The sequence below is a fragment of the Sus scrofa genome, chromosome 9 (assembly GCF_000003025.6).
Source record: "Sus scrofa isolate TJ Tabasco breed Duroc chromosome 9, Sscrofa11.1, whole genome shotgun sequence".
Classification (NCBI taxonomy): domain Eukaryota; kingdom Metazoa; phylum Chordata; class Mammalia; order Artiodactyla; family Suidae; genus Sus; species Sus scrofa.
Genome location: NC_010451.4, coordinates 65804299 through 65832012, shown reverse-complemented (window position 1 = coordinate 65832012; position 27714 = coordinate 65804299). Strand labels below are relative to the sequence as shown.

The following is a 27714-nucleotide window of genomic DNA, read 5'->3' as shown; positions in this document are numbered from 1 at the left end:
AGGGGTTTGTATCCCTTAAAGATGGGGGGGTACCAACATGGGGTCCAGAAAGATGTGGTTTTCTCCCATTGGCCTTGCCCAGTTACCTTATCAGTCCTTGTCCAACAGGGGACTTAGGGGTGGAAATGTCCCATAAGTCTCATGGTTTCTTTGCCCTTCTCTTCCCGTAAACTGAGTCACAGGGGATTAGAGATTAAAATGTCCCTCTGGGCGTAGGTACACTCCCTGTGGGCCTGTGGGGATGTTACTCCCTGGAGCCCTTAAGCCACAAATGTCAATCAATAGCCCTATCAAAGAATGCATCGAAGCCCATGCTCCTGCACTGACTACCCAAGTTACTATTCTGCCTCAATAATCATGTTCCTATAGCTGCTTCACTTTTTGATCTAACTGCTTGTCATTTGATTGTAACACAGGTTTGGCCATGAGATGGCAGCACACCTTAAGCAGTTGTGTTTGTGAGTAAGTCTTAAAGGAGAAGCTGAAGTTGAATCTCTGGTTCTCGGCCTTCCAGTGTACACCAAAATCTATAATGTAGATAACCCTCTTACCCTTGTGAAGCCCTCCACTAACTCCAGTCACCCTTGATGGCTAAACATATCCCATCTTCATGCATAGACTCTACATGCTCCTACATCCTCAGAACGACTGAGTTCTCTTCCTCTCTTAGCATTATTATCTCAGAGGAAATACCTTGTGGTATACACATTTTTAGATTAGATCTGCTTTTTCAAGAACACAGCCCTTGGCAGGCTTGTCCTTAGGTAGAGCAACTGGGGTGGCCTTCCAAACTATGTTTGGGTGGGGCTCATAGGAGAGAGATCAAGGGTCTGAACATTATTAAATTCAACTTCGAATTTCTATCTAACAGGTTCCCGAGGAGTCAACAAAGTGCTAAGGCTGGGACCGCTTAGGGCACTTCTAGAGATAGCCTGCACCTTAATCTATCCTAAAGATAACATTTCAAATCAGTGGGGAAACAGACTGTATTATAAAACTAGCTATCTGTCTGAGAAAAAAATAGACTCAAATCACCATGCAAAGAAAGGTATATCAAAAATGTAAATGTTAAAAAAACTGAAAAGGAACTAGATAACAGCACACACATTATTTACTGTGTGCTCAGCACCATCCTAAATACTGTGCATATATGTTCACTCACTTAATCCTCACCACAGTCTCCACCCATTTTACTGGTGAGAAAACTAAGGCAGAGAGATTAAGGGTCATGCAACTGATAGGGACCAGAGCTAGGATCTGAGGCTAAGAAATCTGGCTCCGGGACCTCTACTTCTTACAGAGGACCACTGCACCGTGCTGCTGCCCTAGGAGGAAATGCATGGAACTATGTTCATTTATAGCTTGGGGGCAGGAAGACCTTTCTTCAATGTGATCAGGAGCCATAAAGATAAAAATGATAGAAATTATAAAGAACATATACAACAACCAAAGACACCAAAACTAAAATTAGACTAATCACTAATTTGGAGAGAATAATTGCAATACATAACTGATAGGAGTTCCCATCGCAGAGCAGCGGAAACGAATCCCCGAAGGAACGATGAGGTTGTGGGTTTGATCCCTGGCCTTGCTCAGTGGGTTAAGGATCCCTGGCCTTGCTCAGTGGGTTATGGTTCCTAGTCAGATTCGTTAACCACTGCGCCACGACGGGAACTCCAGGAATGACAGATTTCTATGTACTGACAAGAAAGACATTTATGCTATATCGAGTGAAAAAAATAATATATATAAGAATATATTTAGTATGATCCCCTTTTTGGTAAAAATCCCTTCCATTCTCCCATAAATTCTAAATTATCTGGAGGATCAGTCCATCTCTCTATATATGTACATAGAAAATATTTGTAAGGATACATACCAAACCGTTAACAGTGGTTTTCCTAGGGAAAGAACCTCAACCTTCAGTGTACTGAATTTCTATTACTAAATTGTTCATCTGCTATGAACATCTATTTTTCCTATAATTTAAAAAAATGAATGAGGAGTTCCAGTCATGGCTCAGCGGTTAAAAAACCTGCCTATATCTATGAAGTTCAGTAGCCTTGCTCCGTGGGTTAAGGATCTGGCATTGACAGGAGCTGTTGTGTAGGTTGCAGATAAGCTTGGATCTGAGAGTTGCTGTGACTGTGGTGTAGGCCGGCAGCTGCAGCTCCAATTCAACCCCTAGCCTGGGAACTTCCGCATGTCCTGGGTGCAGCCCTAAAAAGACACACACACACACAAAAGAAAGAAAAAGAAAAAAAGAAAGAGGAAGGAAGGAAGGGAAGAAAATGAATGAAATGACTAATTTAGGAGAAAGGAAATATGTATTGGAAAGACATTAGGGGCTCATAAAATCAACAGGAAACTCTAAGTTCAGGCTCACAGAATCAGTATGTAGGAACCCAAGCAGCTCTTCATGATGGCTGTGAAGAACCATCCTTACTTAGAGTAGTCGAAGTCATAAAACCAGTTTGAAATTAGAATGGTAGTTGCCAGGGGATGGGGAAGGGGGGTGGGGAGGTAATGTTTATAGGGTATAGAGTTTCAGTTTAACAAGATGCAAGGGGTTATGGACATGGGTGCTACTGATAGCTGCCCAACACTGTGAATGGTTTTAATACCACTGAACTGTACACTGAAAAATGGCTAAGATGGTCTATTTTATGTTATATGTATTTCACCACAATTTTTAAAAATGGGAAAAATGGAGTTCCCACTGTGGCACAATGGGATTGGCGGTGACTTGGGAGCACTAGCTCGGGACAGTGGGTTAAGGATCCAGTGCTGCTGCAGCTGCAGCTTGGGTGGCGACTGCAGCTCAGAGCTGATCCCTGCCCAGGAACTCCGTATGTTGTGGGGTGGCCAAAAATGAGAAAAAAAAAGGGGTGGGGGTCGGGGGAGGTGGGGGGAACTATCTTCACTCCTTAAGTGTCTGTAGCCAGGGAGAATTTTCTCAACTGGCCCAGCACAAGCCTCAGGCCCCAGGCCCTAGCTGTATTAGTTCAGACCGGGAAGGCTCTCCCCTCTCCAGATTTGATGGTAGGATGCAAGCACCTAAGTTTGCCTGCTCACTAAAACTGCACTCAGTGGAGGAGATGTAATTCCTGAAAGGTAATCCAAGACCAGTTAGAAGAGGGACCTGGATTCAGGACAGCCTGCGGTGACAGATGTCTGCTCTTAGGCTGTTTGACATCTACATCCACTCTGGCATGACTGGGATACAAGGTTGTGAAAGAAGATTTCTAGATTGGAGCCTGTGCACAAAAGGTCACAAATCTGAAACGTTTTCTTTCTTTTTTTTGTTTTTTGGAATTTTAGGGCCGAGCCTGCGGCACATGGAAGTTCCCAGGCTAAGGGTTGAATTGGAGCTGTGGCTGACAACCTATGCCACAACCACAGCAATGCCAGATGCGAGCTACGTCTGCGACCTACACCACATCTCGAGGCAATGCTGGATCTTAACCCACTGAGACAGGCCAGGGATTGAACCCGCATCCTCATGGATACTAGTTACGTTCATAACCAGCTGAGCCACAATGGGAACTCCTGGGAAGTTCATTTTTAAATCTCTGGACTGGAGTTCCCGCAGTGACACAGCGGGTTTATGATCTGGCTGGTCCCTGTGTTAATGATCCCTGCCTGGCCTGGTGCAATGGCTGCAGCTGCAGCTTGGGTCACAGCTCCAGCTTGGATTCGATCCCTGGTCCAGGAACCTCCATATGACATGGGAGTAGCCAAAAAAGAAAAAGAAAAAAAACCTTTTTTTAAATCTCTGGACTTTTTTTCATTGTAAGAAGACCCACTTGGCTTCTGTTTCCTTTCTTCTCCCTTCCTTGTTTTCTTGGCATGGCTTCCCAATGAGATTAATCAGAAAGATTCTCAAGCATCGAGCAATATGCTAAATCAGAGCCTTTTTAAAATTGAAGAATAATTGACTTATAATGTTGTGTTAGTTTCTTGTCAACAGAAAAGTGATTCATTATGTGTATGTGTGTGTGTGTATTCTTTTTCAGATTCTTTTCCATTATAGTTTATTACAAGGTATTGAATATACAGTTGGGCCTTATTGTTTATTTACTTTATATACAGTAGTTTGTATCTACTCAGAGGCTTTCGGTGTGTGGAACCCAGGAAATGAGAAGGTAAAAGGATGAGGCAAATGCTGCGCTCAATGTGAAGTCTCAGGGTCCAAAAACTAAGGGGGCTGCTCCCAGTTCCAGGCCAGCAACATAAAGAAACAATACAGAGTGAGTCTGAGACATTCTACTGAGCAGGATTTGCTTACAGCTTATAAAAATTATTACTTACTATTTGCTACCTGCAAAAGAGCACATTAACACCCTTGTAGGAGCTCCTGCCATGGCTCAGTGGTTAACAAATCCGACTAGGAACCATGAGGTTGCAGGTTCGATCCTTGGCCTTGCTCGGTGGGTTAAGGATCCGGCATTGCCGTGAGCTGTGGTGTAGGTTGCAGACATGGTTCAGATCTGGTGGTGTTGTGGCTGTGGTGTAGGCCGGCAGCTACAGCTCCAATTGGACCCCTAGCCTGGGGACCTCCATATGCCGCAGGTGTGGCCCTAAGAAGACAAAAAAAGACCAAAAAACAAAACAAAAAAAAACAAAAAAAAAACACCCTTGTAAATTTGTGGACCAGAACATTATCATGGTTTTGAAGCCCCTCTATCTCCTCCTAGATACCAGTTCCCTGCCTCTCTCCCACCCCAAGGTTCCTCTTGTGCTCATCATGCTCTTGCTTAAAAAAAAAAAAAGTTTTTCCAAATGTACGTGTACCTTAAACAATACATAATTTGGTTTTGCTTGTTCTTTTTTTTTTTTTTTGTCTTTTCACCTTTTCTAGGGCAGCTCCCGCGGCATTTGGAGGTTCCCAGGCTAGGGGTCGAATTGGAGCTACAGCTGCTGGCCTGCACCAGAGCCACAGAAATGAGGGATCCGAGCTGCGTCTGCGACCTACACCACAGCTCATGGCAACGCCGGATCCTTAACCCACTGAGCGAGGCCAGGGATCGAACCCGCAAACTCATGGTTCCTAGTTGGATTTGTTAACCACTGTGCCATGATGGGAACTCCAGGTTTTGCTTGTTCTTAAGCGTTACAAAAATGGTATTACCTGTATTTAGCCTTCTATAACTTATTTTCACTCATATGTCTCTGACTTTTATTTAAGCTTAATCTGTCACTGCAGTACATTATTCTGACATGCAAATGTTTTGCAGTTTAGCCATTCTTTTCTTCTCAGAGAACGAACTTTCGGTTTGGTTGTTTCTCCCATTGTATTTTTGTTTTCTATTTCATTAATTTCTCTTGTCTTTATTATCTTACTTGTTCTCCTTTTTAGGGTTATTCCATTGTCCATTTCCCCCCATCTTCTAAAGTTGGATGCTTAGCTTATACATTTTCAACTTTTCTTCTTTTTTAATGTAAACATTTAATTTCATAATTTCCCTTGAAATACAACTATTTATGGGGCATCCCATAAATTTTAACATGTAACATTTTTGTTATTGCCATTATGATTTCTTCTTTGCCTGAGTTGTACATAGGCATGTTTTTCACTTTCAAAGTGTGAGGATAAATCCCTCTAGGTTTTCGTTAATCAGTTATAACAATTATATTGTGGGCAGAGAGCATGGTCTATGAGGCCGGTTTTTAAAATTTTCTGGGGACTTGCTTTACAGATTCACTCGCTCATGGTAAATTTTATGTGAACATGAAAAGAATTAGTATTTTCATTACTTTTCTATGATTCATTGATGGAAGTCTATTTTCCCCTTTGAGATTGTAAACAACACGAGGGCACTGCTATTCCGTGTTGTTCAGGGATTACAAAGAATGCTCTCTCTTTGCTCCTCCAAATCCAGCCTTTTACCTCTCCGCCCAGCTCTGTGGACCACATCTTTACTTCTGGGGCTTCTAGGTGGGTTCAGCTGCCCCAGTGGGAGTTTGGAGGATGGAGAGAGGGAGAGAGAGAGGGATTGGGGAATTTTTCATCCTACCTCACTCCCAGCTGGGCTGGGTCAGCAGCAGCTGGCTTCTTCCTGAAGGTCACCATTCCTGCCTGCTGGCTCTTGCCTGCAGCTACAGCTCCTCCAGTGTAGCTCTCACTAACCACTCTTCCCTTTACCTCTTCAACCCAAGGAGCTCCCTACTGCTTTTAGTCTTGGGATGCTTTCTGGTTTCCCATAACCCTGCTTACATCTTTTAGAAAACCCTCTCACTAAATTTTCCTTAGTTCCCCCTTTTGAGAATGCCCTCTTTCCTGAGAGCCTCACGGTAGGTACAGTAGCATAATGAATATTTATTGAATGAATGCTGTGAAACAAATTTGCACAGAGCAAGACAGAACTTGGTGTCTGGGGAATTGAGAGTTTGATGAGCTGAGGAGTAGGGTGCAAGGGGGCACTGGAGAGAATAAGACTAGAAAGATCGGCAGGGGCCAGATCATGAAGGACCTTGTAGGCCATGAGTCATGTTCCTATAGGTTTAGTTCCCTGAGAAACAGGCTCGGAGACGGATATTTATCTGCAGGAAGTTATTGGGGAGGTCTCTAGACTACTTAGGATCAACACCTTAGAGATGTGAAGGAAGCAAGAACAAGCACAGGGGGAAGTTCCCGTTGTGGTTCAGCGGACTACAAACCCGACTAGCATCCATGAGGACTTGGGTTCCATCCCTGGTCCTGCTCAGTGAGTTAAGGATCCAGCATTGCCATGAGCTGTGGTGTAGGTTGCAGACGCAGCTCGGATCCTGCATTGCTATGGCTGTTTAGTAGGCTGGCAACTGCAGCTATGATTCAACCTCTAGCCTGGGAACTTCCATATGCTGCAGGTACAGCTCTAAAAAAAAGCAAAAAACAAAACAAAACAAAGAACAAGCAGAGAAGAATTTGAAGTGTAATGAAGCTGCAAAGGAGGCCCCAGACCATACCTGCAGAGCTATGGATCCGAGGGAACACTTCAAAACTGTCCTACCTTGAGGCTGCAGGGAAGAAGTCCATGGTCTCTGCCACAGCACTCAGGAGAAGGCACAGCCCCTGTCCTTGACCCCAAGGCTGGAGCCAGAGCTGGCAGACCTCAGAGCCTGAGTTCTTCAGCCCCAGATTTACACTTGTTTCTCCTTCAGCTTCTGGTGCCAGAACCAACTTTAGACATGTTTCACCATTTGGTATCATGAAGACCTAGGAAGTGGAATGAGAAGCTGGGGAAAAAGATCTCTGCTGTTTTCTCTTTTCTCTCCTAAGAGAGGTGATCCCTGGGCAGAAGCTCAGGAGGCTTTCAGAGACAGACTTGGAGGTGGAGAGACTTTTTCTTTTTTTTTTTCTTTTTAGGACCACACCTGTGGCATGTGGAGGTTCCCAGGCTAAGGGGCTAATGGAAGCTACAGCTGCCGGCCTACGCCAGTCACAGCAATGCAGGATCCGAGCCACGTCTGCAACCTACACCACAGCATGCAGCAACACCGGATCCTTAACCCACTGAGGGAGACCAGGAATCGAACCCACAACCTCATGGATACTAGTCAGATTCATTTCTGCTGCGCCACGAGAACTCCATTTCGGAGATTTTTAAATGTAGAAAAGTGTCCATATTAGAATTGATGAAGTATAGTAGATGTTTAGCTTAGACATCTTTGAACTCCACATCTGTGAGGTCACTTGAATTTTTCACAGGCTCCTTAAACCCGATGTGTCCCACGGCGGCATACTCTTCATTACTCTTGACAAAGTTATTCGTTTTCCTGCCTTCTCTACTTTGGCAAATGGAGCTACCCAAAGTAGAAATATGGAAGTCATACTAGACTCCTGGCCTTCTATTACTTTCCACACACAAAAGGTGTGTGTGGAATTTCCCATTCAGTCAGTTCTGTCTGGTACATCTTTTTGCAGTGCGCTATCTTCTCTCTTTTTCCTCCACCATGGCTTTGAGTTACCTGTCATTCATCTCTGCTAGATTAACATCGTACTCTAATTGTTTTCCATCCCTCTAATCAATTTCTACTCCACACTATCCTTATTTTCTTTCTTAAATATCAATCTGATCATAATTACTCCTTGCTTAAAAATCCTACAAGATGGGGAGTTCACACTGTGGCTCAGTGGGTTAAGAACCTGACATAGTGTCCCTGAGGATTCAGGTTCCATCCCTGGCCTCATTCAGTGGGTTAAGGATCCACTGTTGCTGTAAGCCTGCATTGCTGTGGCTGTGGTGCAGGTCAGCAGCTGCAGCTCTGATTTGACCCACAGCCTGGGCATTTCCATTTGCCGTAGGTGCAGCTGTAAAAAGAAAAAAAAAAAAATGGACAAAAAGAAAAACCCTAACAAAATGAGTACTCCACCCCCAAAATAGGCAAAGGAGATGAACTGGTCATCTCACAGAGGAGAAAAGTACACATTTAGACATGTGATAAGCTGTTCACCCTCATTATGAAATAAATGTAACAGTGACATTTTATCACCTATCCAATGGGCAGAGTTTGAGAGAACTGATAATAACAAATGATTACAAGAGTGTTTAGAAATACTCCTATATACCACTGCTGGTGGTAACAATACCTTGGATGACATTTAGGCAGTGTTTTAGATACGTGAAGGAATGCAAACTGCCTGTTAAAAAACAAACCTCAACCCTGAAGATCTAATTGGCATTATTAAACAAGTCATGAATCGAGCAGCATCCTATCTAGTAAAGAGAAGGGCACCCTGAAGGACTGTACAAAATGGAAGCTTTTTCTAGGAAGAAGGTAAGGGAGCTACTAGTAAAAGAAAAGAAAGGCTTATTTTTAGGCCCAGGTTAAAGGCAAGGGTTTTATCATGCATATTGCCCCTTCTACGGGGCGTGCTGGAGAGGGGAGAGGTGGCAAGGGCCCAAGTGACACATTACCTCATTGGTGCTGACCAGAAGATTCCAGACTAGCCAATGAAGATTATATTTCTCAGAGTTCCTGTTGTGGCACAGAGGAAACGAACCTGACTGGTATCCATGAGGACATGGGCTTGATCCCTGATGTCACTCAGTGGGTCAAGGATCCGGCGTTGTCGTGAGCTGTGGTATAGGTCACAGACATGGCTCAGATTCCCCATTGCTGTGGCTGTGGTGTAGGCTGGCAGCTGTAGCTCCGATTCGACCCCTGGCCTGGGACCTTCCATATGCTGCAGGTGTGGCCTTAAAAAGCGGAAAAAAAAAAAAAAAGATTACATTTCTGGTCAAGGTTGAAATTGCAGTTAGGTCAGGAATAAGATCTAGATTAGGTATCATGGGCTTTAGTACAAGTGATACCATTTTGGGCCTGTGATTTTTCTGCCTAATAACTCTGAGCCTCAATTACTACACTTGGTCAAATGAGGCCAACAGCTACCCTAATGGTCTCAAGGAAGTGAGATAATTTAGGAGAAAGTCATAATAGCTACCATTTTACTGGATATTTGCTGTTCCAAGTGTTTTATATGTGTTAACTTATTTAACCTTCACAATAAAGCTTTAAGCACTACCCCCACTATACATACAAGAAAACCGAGGCACAGAGGATAAGATACTGTCCAAGGGGTGAAGTCAGTAAGCAGTGGAGCTGGAATTACAGTCTACGTAAGGGGATCTAGCTCCAGTTCTATTTTTTGGCATCCAGCCTATGCCCATCTTTGCTTTTTGTCATAGCCCACAGCACTCAGAGGCAAAACCTGTTTATACAAAATTCGTTAGTTTCATCAACTGCCTTCTTTAGTTGCTTTGGGTATTTCATCACAGTTTTGTCTGAGAACTCAGCCACTTCTCACACCAACTCATCTTCAGTGTCCTGGTCAACGCTGGGCACCAGGTAAATCCTTAGATAAACGCTATCGTACATTTCTGTGGGATGGAAGGCACAGCTTTACAAATGTGCAATAATTTTCACGGGACTGAGCCAGATACACGATAACTAACTTACATACAGGGTAAGTACCTCCTTGACCGTGACAGCTGCACTCCACGCGCGAGCTCTGAGGCCGGCCTTTCCCACTGCGTTACTTCAGCGGGACTTGGCCGGAACCTTTCCTGCGGCATCTGAGGCAGCCCGCCGGGACAACGCGACCGCACACACAACACAGAAGGATTAGTAGTCTAACTATATGCCTAAACTTTTTAGCTCGCATACGTGATCCGAGAGGAAACAGTCTCAGATTCCTGAACTTTTTAAATAAGTGACTGACGATGGAATTTTTATTCCTTAAGAAATGTCATAGTCAAACGATTTCGAGAGCGTTTGTTCTTCTTTTTGGTTAGGCAAATATATGGACAGCCCGCTTGAAACGAACAAGGCAGGCGAGGGAAGAAAGCGGAAGCCGCGGGGTCTTCTAAACCATAAAGTCTACGGAGCTTGCGCCAGTCTCTTTGCGGCGCCCCCGATTTAGACGCAGGTTTTGGAAGAGGGCGGGGGAGAAGGTGTCGTTGCTGGAGCTGAGAGCAGACGGCCAGAGTCCTCAGGGATGAACCTCGAGTTGCTGGGTGAGGAGGACTGTGGCTGCGTCTTAGAGAACCCTTGGTCCTGGAAAGGAGGGAACCGGGCGGAGGGGACTCAGGCTGCAACACTAAGGACACAGTTCTGCGATGGATCTTTGGGCGCTTCGATATGGAGCAGCAGCAGGGGGAGGAAGCCTAGCTTCGACCCGAACAGAATGCATTGCTTTTCCTGAGGCCACCTTGCAGTTCAGTTGTGGAGCGATAGGGACAGATAGTTTGTGACTTAGTTTCGATTACAAGGATCCAAAGCAAGCAGGACCAGAGTCCTGGAGAAGGAATCTGAGGAAGTGAGGCTTGAGGTAAAGCTTTGAACACTTGTCAGGGTTTTGAGTGCCTGGGTAGGTTCATTCTTTTTGTAGAAACACGGGATGCCTAAAGGAAGGAACTTGTATACAAGTCCTTCGTTGAATAAGTGGAAAAGGGCTTAGAGGGTACTGAAGGCATAAAGCAAGTAAATGGTATAGTTGGCACTGGAATCCAGTTGCCTTGTCTTTTTATTCAAGGTCTTTAACTCTCAGGGACATGTAAAACACTGAGGGGTGAACTCCAGGGCAGTTGTGTTTTGTCACTCTCTTTGATGCATTTACTCCTTACCCTTTAACCAAGTTGTTTGTAAACTCTAGATCCTTCTGGGTTTTCATTAGGTAATCTTTAGCATTGTAACCTAGGGATGTCTGAGGTTTTCAAGAACTTCTAAGTGACTTGCTATTTTCAATGGCTATGCTCCTCTTTAAAAAAAAATTTTTTTTTTCATAGATTTGCTGGCAGTCCAAAGGACTATAGAACTATCTAAGGAATAGTCTTTACCTTCAAGAATTTTTTTGTTAAGCATGGAGAGTAAGGCAGTTGGAAATAGCCATAACTTGTTGCAGAACATGCGCCACCCTTTAAGAGTCTTTGCTAAGTACTAAGAGCGTTTAGAAGAGGGAGACGTTCCCAGCAGAAACGAACCTGACTAGCATCCATGAGAGGATGCAGGTTCGATCCCTGGTCTCACTCAGTGGGTTAAGGATCTGGCGTTGTAGTGGCGTTTAGGTCACAGATTCAGCTTGGATCCCAAATTGCTGTGGTGTAGGCCAGCAGCTACAGCTCTGATTCGACCCCTAGCCTGGGAACCTCCATATGCCAAAGGTGCAGCCCTAAAAAGACCAAAAAAGAAAAAAAAAAAAATGGAAGAAGGAGTGAATGTCTTTGGGACAGGGGAAGAAAGGAAATAGAGAAAAACAAGCTAGTAAAACCTGTGGAGAACTTGAAGTTTTGAGTGGATGTTTAAGTGGATATTGGCTAGGTTGTGGGTACTGTGAATATAGAAAAGACCAAGAAATGGGGTTGGTGCCACCCATTTTGTGTAGGCTTTTGAATTCCTAGCTGAAAAGTTGTTCTCTTTAAGGAAAGTAGGAAAGATCCATTGAAGGGCTTTCACTTGCTAAGTAATTCTATCAGAGCTGAGTTTTTAAAAAGAAAGATGTGTGCAACACCAGTGCGTAGTTGAGTTTTGGGTGATGAAACCAGTTTGGAGGACTGGAGTAGTTGAGAGATAAAGAAAATCTGAGCTTTAAAAAAAAAAAAAAAAAGGTTTGAGCTAGAAAGTGGAAAGAAAAGACTTTGAGAGGGTTGAGTCAACACAGTTTGAAAATTGATTGCCGATGGTGGTGGTGGTGGTAAGAAAGCGAAGTGAAAAATAATGGGAACCAATGTGGTGCTATTCACAAACATTTAAGGACATTTGGAAAAGACAGCTAGCATTGGACATGTTGAGTGTGGACCCTGGGGTTCAGGAGATGGATTTGGATTTACAAGAGAGATTTGTAATCCTCCTACAGGTGGGCTAATCAAAACCTTGTTGGTAGATGTTAAGACCCAGGGAGAAAGTGGGAGAGGAAGAAAAGAGAACTGCTGAGGACAGAGTCTTGGGCAGTCATCTATATTTAGGGGATAAGAGGAATAATAAATGATAATATATCGATTAACAGTTATATAGTACTTACTATGAGCTCGGCCTATTTTTGAGTGCTTTTCATATATTTATTCGTGTAGAGGTAGAAGAGAATACAGGTCGGTGTGGTGTCTTCCATAGAAACAGTCGGAGAGCAGTTGAGGCTAAGAGCCAAGGAAGCGCTATCCTATTTAGTTCTCAGGCAACTTGAGGCTCCTCAGCAACTTGAATGGAAGCCAGATTATAGTGATTTCGGGAAGATGTGGGAAATGAAATAGAGACAAAGGGTTGATCCTTATTTTTAAAAACTTCAGGGTGGAGGAAAGGTAATAGGCCCATACCTTGAAAGAGATAGAAGAGTCATGGGAAAGATTTCTCTTGAATGATACCAAAGATTCATGAAAGTAAAACTTAAGAAGGAATTTTTTGCTTTTTAGGGCGGCACCCATGCATATGGAGGTTCCCAGGCTAGGGGTCTAATCAGAGCTACAGCTGCCATCCTTTGCCACAGCCACAGCAACACCAGATCCAAGCCGAATCTTCGACCTACACCACAGCTCACTGCAACGTCAGATCTTTAACCTACTGAGCGAGGCCAGGGATCGACCGCCAACCTCATGGTGCCTAGTCGGGTTTGTTTCCACTGCACCACGACAGGAACTCCAGGAAGGAATATTTAGCAGTGGAATGTTAGACATTTCAAAAGAAGGTTGGCTGGATTCAGAAGATACAAATCTATGGGAATGACTGATTGATACAGCAAGAAAGTTATTGCAGATAAAAAAGAGAAAGGAACAGAGTTCCTGTCGTGGCGAAGTGGAAACGAATCCAGCTGGGAACCATGAGGTTTGATCCCTGGCTGCCGTGGCTGTGGTTTAGGCCAGCAGCTATAGCTCCGATTCAACCCCTGGCCTTGGAACCTCCCTATACCTCGGTGTTCTTAATGTGGACACTCAAGGTACCTCTGCAGCTATTTTCTGAGCGCTTGCTGTTATCAGGCAATATGCATTGGAGATACAAAATTAAGTAAGAGTTTTTCAAACTTACTTTTTTTTTTTTTTTTTGTCTTTTCTGAGGCCGCACCTGCAGCATATGGAGGGTCCCAGGCTAGGGGTCTGATTAGAGCTACAGCTGCCAGCCTACCCCAGAGCCATAGCAACTCGGGACCCGAGCCACGTCTGCGACCCACACCATAGCTCACAGCAACGCCGGATCCCCAACCCACTGAGCAAGGCCAGGGATCGAACCTGCAACCTCATGGTTTCTAGTCAACTACTGCATCATGACTGAAACTCCTCCTGAACTTATTTTTACTGCATCTCACAGTAAGAAATATATTTTGGAAATATATTTTCCATATAAAACAGAAAATACTGCCAGATTAAAATTGCTTTTTAAAATTACACTTAGGAGTTTAGCATGTAGTTTCACAAGGGAGATTTTTTCAGCAGGTGAGTGACATGAGATTTGGGGCTTAGAAAGTTGGCTGCAGCGGCTTTGTTAAGGATTGATGAGGGAGGCAAGACTGGAGGCAAGGAAATGTAGTACTTACGGTAGCAATGGCATCAGATTGGGGTGGGGTGAGATCAGGTATTTAGCCACCTGCAAGTTGCATTTCTTTAAAAAGAAATGCCACCAACTGTGTCATCACCTGTTAGATTGAGGAAGTGGAATGGAAACTACTGCTCTGGACTTAATATTATAATAGGGAGGAGTTGGTTGGCAAGTAGAAAATACTTCTACTGGAGAAAAGGACCATGAAATTTTAGAGCTTGTGATAACTTAAGTCTTTTAGGAAGTGGATGTTTGGCAATTTAGAGAATAAATAATTGGCCATGTCGTGAGACTGGAAGAAGGCTTGACAGGGCTAGAAAGCTAAAAAAATAATATGGAGAAAGGATTCTAGCTGGAAAAAGAGGTGGAGGCAGGCACTTGAAATAGGCAGGCAGTTTCACACAGGAACTGGTGCAATGGCACTGAAAGCAGTCTAAATTCAGATTCCGAAGACGTACAAGAGAAGGACACATTGGTGAAGTGAGCATGTGACGGTGGCACAGGCTCTTCAGAATCGTGTCAGGAAAGCTAACATGATTGAAGGCCAAGACTAAAACTGAGGCACCTAGAAAGGGTTTTTAATATTATGTGGAGTGTGAAGAGAAATTTTCTGCTTGGTTGGGCCAGATGGTGTAATACCAAAATTATTCATTCAGCACTCAGCAGCTATCTTTTGTGCCTTTAATTTGAGGTTTATAGGCAATGGGAAAGTGGAATGCTTAACTTTCTTATTTTTCTTTTGCCTTCTCTGGGGAAAGGATGATTTGTGGGGGGGGGGCAAATAAAATGGTCATGGGTTATTGTCAAGAAAAGCCCTCAATAGGTAGAGATTGTGGTTAGCTCACTTAGCTCACTTCTCTTGGTTGAATTATATTCCTTGGCCTTGAAGGAGCTTGCTTGTGAAGTAATTTTGGGGATCTTTGAGATTTGGGAAAAGAAAGGAAGTCATGCTGAAAGAAAGGAGAATGGGGGGAATTTTGACTACTTTCAGTAAAGAGCAGGTGCCATTTGCAAATCATAGCCTGGTAATCTTAAGGTCAAATTTGGGCAAGATTTTTGTGTAGTTAAGAGTATGATTTCTTGAAGTTCCTGTCGAGGCTCAGTGGTTAACAAATCCACCTAGGAACCATGAGGTAGGAATCATGTGGTTGCAGGTTCGATCACTGGCCTCGCTCAGTGGGTTAAGGATCCGCAGTTGCCGTGAGCTGTGGTGTAGGTCAAAGACACGGCTGGTATCCTGCGTTGCTGTGGCTCTGGTGTAGGCCAGCGGCTATAGCTCCGATTCGACCCCTAGCCTGGGAACCTCCATATGCCGCAGGTGCGGCCCTAGAAAAGACCAAAAAAAAAAAAAAAAAAAAGTATGATTTCTTGGTCAGGTCTCAACTATGTCAGTTTGGGGAATGACCTTACCTCTAACCCTAACTTTGTGAAATGGAATGTAGTGATAATAGTGAATTGAAAGGACTGAATGAGAAAACATTTACGATCTTAGTATGGAGTCTGACACACAAGCATTTAGTGGTAGCTGTTAATGATACGTGCAGGTTTAAGCACTTAAAAAAGATGATAAGCCGGCATGAGTTTGTGTCTAGGAAACTCATTAAAATTCTTTAATTTCATGCTTCAAATAAAAGCAGTACATATTTATCACAACAGTGGAAACAGTACAAATATACATGCAGAAAAAATTGCCTTTTTCCTCTTCTCCAAATGGTAACTGTCTGTAGTTTATACGCTTTTCTTGCTCATGTGACTATAATTAAATAAATTTGTAAAGGCTTTGTTTTTTGTTTTTATAGAAATAGACCCTTTTTATACACATTTTTTGGGCAACGTGCTTTCTTAATGCTGTGAGATACTATGCCTACACGTTAGGGGATAATAGAACTAATGATTTTTAATGTATTTGTGTAGATACCCACTCATGATATCTATAATTTTAACTTAACTATAAATGCTTTTTTAAAAAAGTGGTCCTTTTCCCTTGCCTTCTCCATTCTTTGTTGATAATCCCATGTATCTCCTTTCCTGTTTTTTTCTCTATGCCTATACTTAGATGTATATATACATATATTAACAAAAAGTGAGATTATATTATATACACTTTGTGTCTTGGTTTTTTTCACTTAAATAACACCAATAAAATTTTCTCTAAAGTTCCCACTATGGCTCAGTGGACTTGGCGGTGTCTCTGGAGTGCTGGGACAAAGGTTCGATCCGCACGTGGGCACAGTGGGTTAATGATAATTTGCTCAGATCTGAACTCTGGCCCGAGAACTTCACATGCTAAGGGATGGCCAAAAAAACTCCTATAGGGAATTTTAATGGGAATTATTATAGCCTTTTGGAAAAGGAATCTGACAGCATCTATTTAAAAGCAAAAATAGGGGACTTTCCATCGTGGTGCAGTGACTAGGAACCATGAGGTTGTGGGTTCGATCCCTGGCCTTGCTCAATGGGTTAAGGATCCGGCGTTGCGGTGAGCTGTGGTGTGGGTTGCAGACGAGGCTCGGATCCCGCATTGCTGTGGCCCTGGCGTAGGCTGGTAGCTACAGCTCCGATTCGACCCCTAACCTGGGAACCTCCAAATGCCACAGGAGCAGCACAAGAAATGGCAAAAAGACAAAAATAAATAAGTAAATTTTTAAAATTCCCTATAAAAATAGGCAGTGTATGAAAATATCTCTTTATCCGCATTCCCCCCCAGCAGTGTTCTCTCTCTAAATTTTCCTCTCTGATGAAAATGTCATCTCATTTTTACTTTTTTTTTTGTCTTTTTAGGGCCGCACCTGCAGCATATGGAGGTTCCCGGGCTAGGGGTCCAATCGGAGCTACAGCTGTTGGTCACCACTATGACCACAGCAGCGCAGGATCCTTAACCCATTGAGCAAGGCCAGGGATCAAACCCGAGTCCTCGTGGATTCTAGTGAGGTTCGCTAACCCCTGAGCCTCGTTTTTGCTTTGATTTACATTTCTCTGACTCCAGCTGAGTTTGATGTTTTCCTTGGTTTAGAGGCCATCTCATTTTGTTCTCTTGTGATTTATTTGTTCATTGTTTTTATCTTTTCTTTTTGATTGTTTTTATCGATGTGTATCAAGTCTTATCCATCATCTGCATTGCAGATTTTTTCTAAATCTTTTGGCTATTGATGGGAACTTTTGAGATGCAAAATGTCCCAGTTTTTATGCAGTCAAGTATATTTTCTCTTTTCTTTTGGTTTTCCTAACTTGATGAAGGTCTTCCCCATCCTGAATTATACATGGGATTGCCTCGATTTTCTTCTAAGATTTTTGTTTTTAAAAATCATTAATTTACTTAAAATTTATTTTTGTATGTGACAAGAGAGGAATTGGAATAAAATCCTCACTAAATTAAAATGTCATCTCTATCATATATCAGCGACCTTATAGTACATTTAGAACTTTTTTTACATACATCTTTAATCCATCTGGAATTGCATTAGATTTAATCATTTTTGGAGACAGCCATTAAGCTTTCCAATCTCAGAATATAGATTGTCTTTCACTTACTCAGATTTTGTGGTCTTGACTAACATTTTATACTTTTCTTCTTCATACATGGCCCGTATGTTTCTTACTACATTTTTTCACCTTACATATTTATGTTTGTAGCCATCGTGAGTGGAATTTTTTCCCTTCATTTCCATTTTGGGATATTAATTGTTAATACAGAGAAAAGCTATTAACATTTGAATGTTTTTCATGGATCAAACCCCCTTGCCTTATTGTTTTATTAATTTGGGTGTTCTTTTTAGTTAGAATTTCTTGTGTTTTCTTGGTATTCAGTGATATCAGCAAAAGAGAAATAGTTTTATCGCCTATATTCAATGTTTAAACTAGTTATTTCACTTTCTTATTCCATTGGCAGGAACCTCTTAGAGGATACTAACTAATAATGGTGATATATCCCTTTCTAGTTGCTGGTACTAATGGAAGTGGTTTTAATATTTTATCTTTTGGAATGGTAATTGTTTTTGGTCAATAGTTTTTATCATTTAGTATAGCCTTCTGCTAGTAGTGGCTATTATTAGAATGGGCTGTTGAGTTTTAGCAAATTTATTTTTTTTTTAGCATCTACTCAGGATTGTATGGCTCTTAAACATTTTTGACCAAGGATATAGAGTGCCTTGTGCTATTGTTTGTTTGTCTGGAGTGAGTTTGGATTAGGCCTGTAACATCCCTGCCCTCTCCCTCACCCCATATCATTATGCCTTCCTAAGTGGTAGAATAATAACTCCAGATTTTTCGTATTTAGAATTTGGTTATCATAGTATACGATGCTAGAAATTATTTTTCATTTCTGCAGAATCTAAAGGTGAAATATCCTGTATCATTTATGTTCTTAAGTGAAAGAGACTTTTCTTTTTTGTACCATCTGTATCAGGTTTTGGTATCATCTGTGTTGGCTTTATCAAACACTAATATCTGTGCCTTGAGATTTAGGAGAAATTGTTCGTAACACCATATGGGCCTGCTGTCCCTTTTTTTTTTTAAATTAAAAATTATTTTAATGGGAACTCTTTAACAACCAACTTTTCAGTGTGTTCCTGCCTCGTTGATCAGTCAAGAATTTTTCTTTAGGAATCAGTTTTGGAAATGCATCTTTTGTATGAAAGTCATTCATGTTTTTTTGAATTATCAAGTGTATTATGACATTAAATCAGACCTGGTTTTATTTCTTTGGCATCTATGTATTTGGGCATCTTTTCCCCCCTTTCATGGTCCCTAAAACCAAGCCCAAGAATCTAAATTGTAACAAAATGTTCAATGTTAGATGATGGGAGGATGAAGAACATGAAAGTGGTCTTGAGCATTCTTAGGAAGTGGCTTTGTGCTCCCTCCCATAACCCTACTTGACAGTATTCTTGCTCAGGCTCCAACTAAAGCACCTGAGATGAGCTGAGTTTTTCTCCCCCCACCCCCGCTTTTTAGGGCCACACCTGGGGCACATGGAAGTTCCCAGGCTAGGGGTCAAATTTGAGCTGCAGCCACCTGCCTACACCACAGCCACAGCGGCAGGGATATGAGCCGCATCTGGACCTGTGCTGCAGCTTGAGGCAATGCGGGATCCTAAACTCACTGAGCGAGGCCAAGGATTGAACTCACATCCTCATGGACACTGTCAGGTTCTTAACCCGCTAAGCCACAACTGGGAACTCCCAAGTAGATATCTTTTTTTTTTTTTTTAATTGTCATATAGTTGATATATAGTATTATGTTTTGGGTGTACAGCATAGTGGTGCAGTATTTTTATAGATTATATTTAAAGTTATTATAAGTTATTGGCTGTATTCCCCATGCTGTATGGTATGTCCTCATAGCTTTTTTATATATAGTAGTTTGTACTTCTTAATCCACTGCCCCTATTTTGCTCCTTTCTTCACTCTCTCCTCTGGTAACCACTAGTTTGTCCTCTACATCTGTGAGCCTGTTTCTGTGTTGTAATATTCTTTCATTTGTTTTATTTTTTATTTTATTTTATAAATATTTTTAGGGCCAAACCCTGTGGCACATGGAAGTTCCGAGGCTAGGGATTGAATGAGAGCTGTAGCTGCCAGCCTTCTCCACAGCCACAGCAACGCCAGATCCAAGCCATGTCTGCGACCTACACCACAGCTCATGGCACGCTGGATCCTTAACCTACTGAGTGAGCCCAGGGCTCAAACCTGTGTCCTCGTGGATACTAGTCAGATTTGTTTCCACTGAGCCACAACGGCTCCTGTTTTATTGTTTAGATTCCACATATAATGTACAGAATTTGTTTCTGTCTGACTTATTTCACTAATCATAATACCCTCCAGGTCCATCCATGTTGTTGCAAGTGGCAAAATTTCATTCTTTTTTATGGCTGAGAAATATTTCATTATGTAAATAAATAGTCATACATATGGGCACATAAACACACACACATATGCACACACCCTGTAATTTCTTTGTCTGTTGGTGGACATTGAGGTTGCTTCCATATATTGGATATTGTAAATAATGCTGCTGTGAACATTAGGGTGCATGTATCTTTTAGAGTTAGTGTTTTTATTTTCTTTAAGTATATATTCAGGAGTTCCCGTGTGGCTCAGCGGTTAATGAACATACATACATATGCATGTGTGTATGTATATATGTAGGTATTCAGGAGTAGAATTGCTGAATCAGATGGTAAAAGACTTAAAAATAGTAGGCTGCTTCTTTAAGTGAAATCTTATTTGGATGCCTTGAATGTAAAACAGCTTCCTTGGATCTTTAGTTCTCAGAGTATAGTTTAAATACCACTGTAATAAAATAGGTAATAATATAAGTAAATACTGGTAAAGATGTTGCTACTGCATAAAAACTTCTAACCATTAAACTTTTGACAGGCAGGCAGTATCATCATACTGTAGCTCAAAATGTTTATTACTAATGTATAAATACCAAACAGAGATGGCTGTACCAAAATGGTATTTGCTTAAGAAATTAATATAGAGAATTGTGTGTTTAACCAACTATCAGATTATGTTATAGCCTAAATGCTATTATTAGGAAGGGGAATGAAGGCTGTTGGTTGGCTGCTGTTAACAAAGGTTTTAAGAGAGTAGTTGGGATTTAAAATAATTTGATTTGATTTTTTTAAATTTATTTATTTATTTATTTATTTTTTGTCTTTTTGCCTTTTGTAGGGCTGCTCCTGTGGCATATGGAAATTACCAGGCTAGGGGTCTAATTGGAGCTGTAGCCACCGGCCTACGCCACAGCCACAGCAACGCAGGATCCAAGCCACGTCTGCAACCTACACCCCAGCTCATGGCAATGCTGGATCCTTAGCCCACTGAGCAAGGCCAGTGGGCAACCTCATGGTTCCTAGTCAGATTCATTAACCACTGCACCACGACTGGAATTTCTGATTTGATTTTTTAAAATTTGTTATATAAAAAACCCATAAAACCTCATACATTAATAATATTTTATGAAAAATAACTACTTTCTGAAACAGCACATATTTTGTGACAAGAGTGGTATTGTTTTACATTTTTAGAAACATTAAATATTTGCCTAAATAGAAGTTGGCTGGATTCTGTGTTCATGCTGTTTCAGTATCACATGTTGTATAGCCTCAGGAGAACTCCTCTGTAAACTAAAGAGATAATGAGAGTGAAAAGACAAATACTGTCTTGGCATGATAATGAAAATAGATGTGACCTCACGGAGTCCCTGAAAGGGTTTTAGTTCCCCATTCACACTTTGCAGACCACTGCTGTACACCATTCTGAGCTGTAGGATTCCTGGTATGTTGCGTATGCTACATTAACTTTCTTTGCTTTGTTGCAGAGTCCTTTGGGCAGAATTATCCAGAGGTAAGAGTATAGTCATGAGATTTTAGAAACAGTAACTTACTAGCTTTTCTATTTTAGTGGAAACAATGTTTTCATCTTTTTTTCTTTCTTGACAATAGAAGCATTAAGTGTGATATTTTTTGCTATAATAAGGGACTAGATGTTTAATTTTGAGCAGAGAGGGAAGTAGATAGGCAATATTAGCTGGAAATCTCACCATAATGTAAATCTTATGTTTCATTTCCTTTTAAATTGAAAAAGTAGAAGCATTCTCACCAACAGCACCATCACCTGTTTGTAGATTTGTGTGTGTGTGTGCTTTTATAGTTTTGATCCATGTTTTTACATAGTAATAATATGTGTACTGTAGGTTTTACTTTTTTTAATGTAAAAATATTTTGTAATACTTGGAGTGTGTTTTAGTATAGTCATGATTAAGTAAGTGGCTTGCTATTAATATAAAATCATTTATTTGACTTTCCTAATGTTACACAGGGGTTTTGTTTTAGATGATTTTTCTTGGAATAAATTTCAAGCCACTGTGATTACTTGGTCAGTAGGATAATGCTTGGTGTTTTATTTTGCCTGATTGCCCTCCAGAGTGTTTTACAAAGTTATAGTACTAATGGAAGGGATTGATCATATCTGTTTCCAAAAATTCTCTGTTGGCTTTTATTTTATTTGTTTATTTAAAAAATTTTTTTGTCTTTTCTAGGGCCACACCTGCAGCATATGGAGGTTCCCAGGCTAGGGGTCCAATCGGAGTGACAGCTGACGGCCTACACCACAGCCATAGCAACAGCAACATCAGATCTGAGCCGCGTCTGCAACCTACACCACGGCAATGCTGGATCCTTAACCCACTGCGTGAGGCCAGGGATCGAACCCCCAACCTCATGGTTCCTAGTTGAATTCGCCAACCACTGAGCCACAATGGGAACTCCTCTGTTAGCTTTTATAAGTGTTTCTCCATTGGCTATAAAAACACACATAGAGAATATTTTGGTATACTTCATGACTTAAATTCAAGAGAAGTATAGATGTTAGAGAACCTTTAAGAAATAATTTCAATTACCTGGCTATATTCCTATGTTCGTTTTGATCTTTAGGAAGCTGATGGAACTTTGGATTGTATCAGCATGGCCCTGACTTGCACCTTTAACAGGTGGGGCACTCTGCTTGCTGTTGGCTGTAATGATGGCCGAATTGTCATCTGGGATTTCTTGACAAGAGGCATCGCTAAAATAATCAGTGCGCACATCCATCCAGTCTGTTCTTTATGGTAAGGAATTTTAAAATTAATATATTAAATATGAATTAAATTGGATGAATGGCGACTGTGTAATTGTTCATCTCAAATTTGTTTTAATATTTAGAGTTTTAAATATTTGACCATTAATAACATAATTTCTCACAGTTTACAGAGACCTTGAACCCATGCTGTCCTTGAACGAACACCTTTGTGGGGAGACATTCAGTGTAATATGGATCTATATCAGGCTCTGAGACTATTTCAGTATTGAAATGAGACATTTATAGATTGTAACTATAGTATATTTGTGATAGTGCCTTTTCATTTAGAATTAAAAAATCCTTGGTTAGGAGGGTAGCTTGGAAGTCAGCAAGTCCAGCCCTGTCCAGATTTCTTCAGTTCCAGCAGTTTTAGTGATCACAAATATGCCTGTTTCTTCATTGAATTATAGTTGTTAAAGCTTTCTATCAAATGTATCGAGCTGAAATCTGGTGTTAAATAAATTCCCCTGATTTCATTCTTATTCTCAGAGACTGTTTCAGACAGTTTTATTTGGGGACAGCACATCTTTTAAATGAACTCAGGGCCAAAAAAAATACTTAGTGAAATCTAGATTTATTAAACTAATATATTTCCTTTTGTCTACGAAATAGAAGCAGCAGTGGATTGGGAAGAGGCCTGAATCCCAGAATAAGTTTGGCCACTAATGAACTGGTGACTTTGGCCGAAACATTTCTCTAATATGCAAAATGAGAAAACTGGCCTCGATGATTTCTTAGGTCCCTTGCAGTTCCTTTGCATTTTACTTCTTTTTTATTGTTGTGTTCTTGCAGTAAATTTAAGTAGATACATACATTTTTATCAGCTTTTTTAAAGATATAAATATATGTCACTTACTGTAATATCCACCCAGTTAAAATGTACATTTCACTGTTTTTAATATATTCAGAATTGCCCAACCATCATCTCAATCTAAATTTAGAACTCCTACCACTAAAAATATACATATATTTTTATTATAAAGTAACACTCATTTAGAAAATTATGGAAAATATAGCAAAGTAGAAAGAAGATAGACTATCTCCCATAGTCTTATCACCCAGATATTAGTATTAATATTTTGATTTGTCACTATATATTATTTTCAAAAAGCGTAGTTTTGTAATTGTGCTGTGTTTTATTTTATATTGTTTTTTTCTTCTCTAATAATGTCCAGACATTTCCCTGCTTGTATAACCTTTAAAAACTTTTTCAATAGCTATTGGATAGATAAACTGTAGTTTACTTAGCCATTTTTTTTTTCCTTGCTGTGTAATGTTTAGTCAGCATCTTTGAACATAAAGGTTTTCTGTCATATAGTCATTCCTTCAGCAAACATGGAACATGAATTATGTACTAGATACTGTTTTAGGCATTGGGGACACAAAAACAAGGAGAAATTTTTGATTGGGGGAGGTGCATGTGCATACAGGTACATGCACTAAAGCTTTATAGGTCCTCTGCAAGAACTGTGTTTCGAGAGTTAGTGGAGATGAAGGTGTGAAAGAGGAAATGGTCAACTGTATTGGAGAATAGTGATCAGGAAAGTCTTCAAAGATGAGACCATTTCTAGCCTCAAACTTGTAAGATGAGGAGTTCCTGTCATGGTGCAGCGGAAACAAATCCGACCAGGAACCATGAGGTTGCAGGTTTGATCCCTGGCCTGGCTCAATGGGTTAAGGATCTGGTGTTGCCGTGAGCTGTGGTGTAGGTTGCAGACGCGGCTCGGATCTCGAGTGGCTGTGGCTGTGGCTGTGGCGTAGGCCAGTAGCTACAGCTCGGATTAGACCCCTAGCCTGGGACCCTCCATGTGCCATAGGTTCAGCCCTAAAAGGACAAAAGACCAAAAAAAAAACTTGTTAGATGAGTAGATGTTTGACAGTTGTATTCCTAGCAGAAGATGCTGCATAGGTAAAGGCATATCAGCTTGAAACAGGTGTGGTAAGATGGGGAATAGCAGGTAGTTCAGATTAGCTGGATTGTGGTGTAAAAGATGTGAGATGGCGGCAGCTGGGGTTAAGTGAGGTCCTCGGAGGACATTGCGTGCCACGCTATGAATTTTAACTTTATCCTCTAGGTACTGTGACATGATGAGCCTTTTATTTTAGAAAGATCTCTAGAAGAACATGTGGAGGAGAGATTGAAGGGGACAGTGAATGAAAACGAGAGGGTCGCAGTGGCTAGGCTAGAAATGAAGAGGATAGATTGGTGTGGTTAGAATGGAGCTGAATGGTGCAGATGTGAGAAATGGTAGAAACAAGGGGTCTTGGCATTAAGTGAAGTGTAGAAACCTTCTCTTTATATCCCTTTACCCTTCCTTATTTATAATATAATTATCTTATAAACATTTCCTCTATGTATATGGATACCTATGTAAGGCAGTGTTAAATTTTTCAAACATGAAAACTTAAGAGGAGAAAACGTACTTAATTTTTTTTTTAACTCATTATTTTTTCTTCCTGATGTTCTAAGATTCCTTCTTTTATTGTTTCCCTTCTGTTTAGGTAACTTCCTTGAGCCATTCTTTTATTAGGGTAGGTCTGCTGATTACAAATGTCTTGATTTACTCCGTGCTTATTTTTTTTGAGTGTCTTGTCTTTTTAGGGCCTCACCTGTGGCACATGGAGGCTCTCAGACTAGGGGTTGAATTGGAGCTGTAGGCACTGGCCTATGCTGCAGCCGCAGCAATGCAGGATCTGAGCCATATCTGCGACCTACACCGCAGCTCACAGCAATGCCAGATCCTTAACCGAGTGAGGCCAGGATCGAACCTGCGTCCTCATGGATACTAGTTGGATTGATTGCTGCTGAGCCACTACGGGAACTCTTACCCCTTTGCTCTTGTAGGCTGTTCTCTCTGGATGTAGAGTTTGGGTTGATAGTTCTTTATTTCAGCACCTAAGAAACCTGTAGCTTCCTTTTTGGTCTCCGTGATTTCTGATGAGAAATCTCCTGTCATATTAATTGCTGTTCCCCATAGTTCCCTTGTAGTTTTCAAGATTTTTGTCTTTGGTTTTCAGGAGTTTGTCTTTGTGAATTAGAGTGGATTTCTTTTTGAGTTTTGCTCAGCTGCTGCTTCTACTTTTTTTTTTTTTAATGGCCACACTTGTGTCATATGGAAGTTCCCGGGCTAGGGGTCGAATCAGCGCTGCAGCTGCTGGCCTATACCATAGGCACAGCAACACCAGATCCAAGCCACATCTGCAGCCTACACGCAGCTTGTGGCTATACTGGATCCTTTACCCACTGAATGAAGCCAGGGATTGAACCAATATCATCATGGATACTAGTCAGGTTCTTAACCCACTGAGCCACAGAGGTAACTCCTTGCTCAGCTTCTTGAATCTTTGTTTTATATCTTTTGCTGAAATTGGGAAATTTTCAGCTACTATTTCTTCAAATATTTGTAAGCCTCATTCTTTTCTCTCCTTCTAGGACCCCGATGCCATGGAGATTAGATCTTTTGTTATAGTCCCACAGGTCCTTGAGGCTCAGTTTATTTATATTTTTTCATTCTGTTTTCTTTCTATTGTTCAGATTGGGTGATTTTTATTATTCTGTCATGCAGTTTACTGATTCTTTTCCTCTGGCTGCCAAACCCATCTTTCAAGTTTTTTAATTTCAGTTTTTATATTTTTCAGATGTAAAATTCTCAATTGGTTCTTTTCTCTATATCTTCTGTTTCTTTGCTGAGACTTTTTTTTTCATTTGTTTCAAGCAGGTTTGTAATTGCTTATGAAAGCATTTTAATGATGGCTGTATTAAAATCCTTGTCAGATGGGAGTTCCCATCATGGTACAGTGGAAACGAATCTGACTAGGAACCATGAGGTTACCGGTTCAACCCCTAGCCTGGGAACGTCCATATGCCGCAAGTGCGGCCCTAAAAAAAAAGGCAAAAAGACAAAAAAAAACCTTGTCAGATAATTCTAACATCTGTTTAATCTCTGTGTTAGTATCTATTATCATTTCTCATTCAATTAGAGATTTTCTTTGTTTTGGGTTGATAGTGGTTTCAGTTGAAACTATTTTGGAGATATATATATATATATATATATATTTTAATTGAAGTATAGTTGATTTACAGTGTTATGTTAGTTTCATTGGGTATTGTGTTACGAGCCTGTAGAGCTTATTTAAATCTTCTCTTTAGCAGGCCTACTCTGACTGATACTGCGTGGGGCAAGGCAGGAGGGAGGGCACTGTCTTGTTAGTGCTACATGGGGTAGAAGTCCAAGCTTCTCAGTTGGCTTCATGATGCTCGGTAGGGTTGGAAGTTCAGGCTCTCCACTAGGCCTCTTAGTGGCTGGGAAGGATAGGAACACATTATCCCTACTCCCCATGTCGCCTCCACTAACACTGCGTGAGGTCATAATTACTGCCTGGTGGGCATGAAAGTCTGTGTGCCCACTGGTCCTTCTCTCATACACAACTGCAGTTAGAGGGGAAGGATGCTTTACTATAACAGGCAAGAGTGGAAGATTCTCATTTAGACCATGTTGACTGGGCTGGAGGTGGGGGTTGCAGGTTTTTCTGTGATGTTTGCTGGAGTAGAGTGATTATTGTCTAAAAGTTTTGTGTTTTTCTGGGCTGTCCTTTGCTGGTCCTTTGGCTAGAGAAAGCAGGCTCTTTTTTTTTTTTTTTTTTAATTTTTTTTTTTTCCAGCTGTACAGCATGGGGACCAAGTTACACATACATGTATACAATCCTTTTCCTCCCATTGTTCTGTTGCAACGTAAGTATCTAGACATAGTTCTCAATGCTACACAGCAGGATCTCATTGTAAATCCATTCCAAGAGCAATAGTTTGCATCCAATAACCCCAAGCTCCCCATCCCTCCCACTCCCACCCTCTCCCCCCCAGGCAACCACAAGTCTATTCCCCAAGTCCATGATTTTCTTTTCTGTGGAGATGTTCATTTGTGCTGTATATTAGATTCCAGTTATAAGTGTTATCGTATGGTATTTCTCTTTCTCTTTCTGACTTATTTCTCTCAGTATGAGAGTTTCTAGTTCCATCCATGTTGCTGCAAATGGCATTATGTTGTTCTTTTTAATGGCTGCGTAGTATTCCATTGTGTATATATAC

The 27714-nt window shown here is 41.2% G+C and overlaps 1 protein-coding gene across 3 annotated transcripts in view; it reads left to right on the top strand.

Moving 5' to 3' along the window:
• Window positions 10332-27714, top strand: part of RBBP5 (RB binding protein 5, histone lysine methyltransferase complex subunit) — a 37957-nt gene continuing 20574 nt past the window's right edge. For 2 of the 3 annotated variants that reach the window (XM_003482656.4, XM_003482655.4), the window contains exons 1-3: window positions 10332-10499; window positions 21331-21356; window positions 22445-22617. In XM_003482656.4, the coding sequence (XP_003482704.1) occupies window positions 10481-10499; window positions 21331-21356; window positions 22445-22617 (218 nt within the window). In that variant the 5' untranslated portion in view covers window positions 10332-10480. The remainder of the gene's footprint in view (window positions 10500-21330; window positions 21357-22444; window positions 22618-27714) is intronic. The other variant, XM_013979609.2, reaches the window with a different exon arrangement.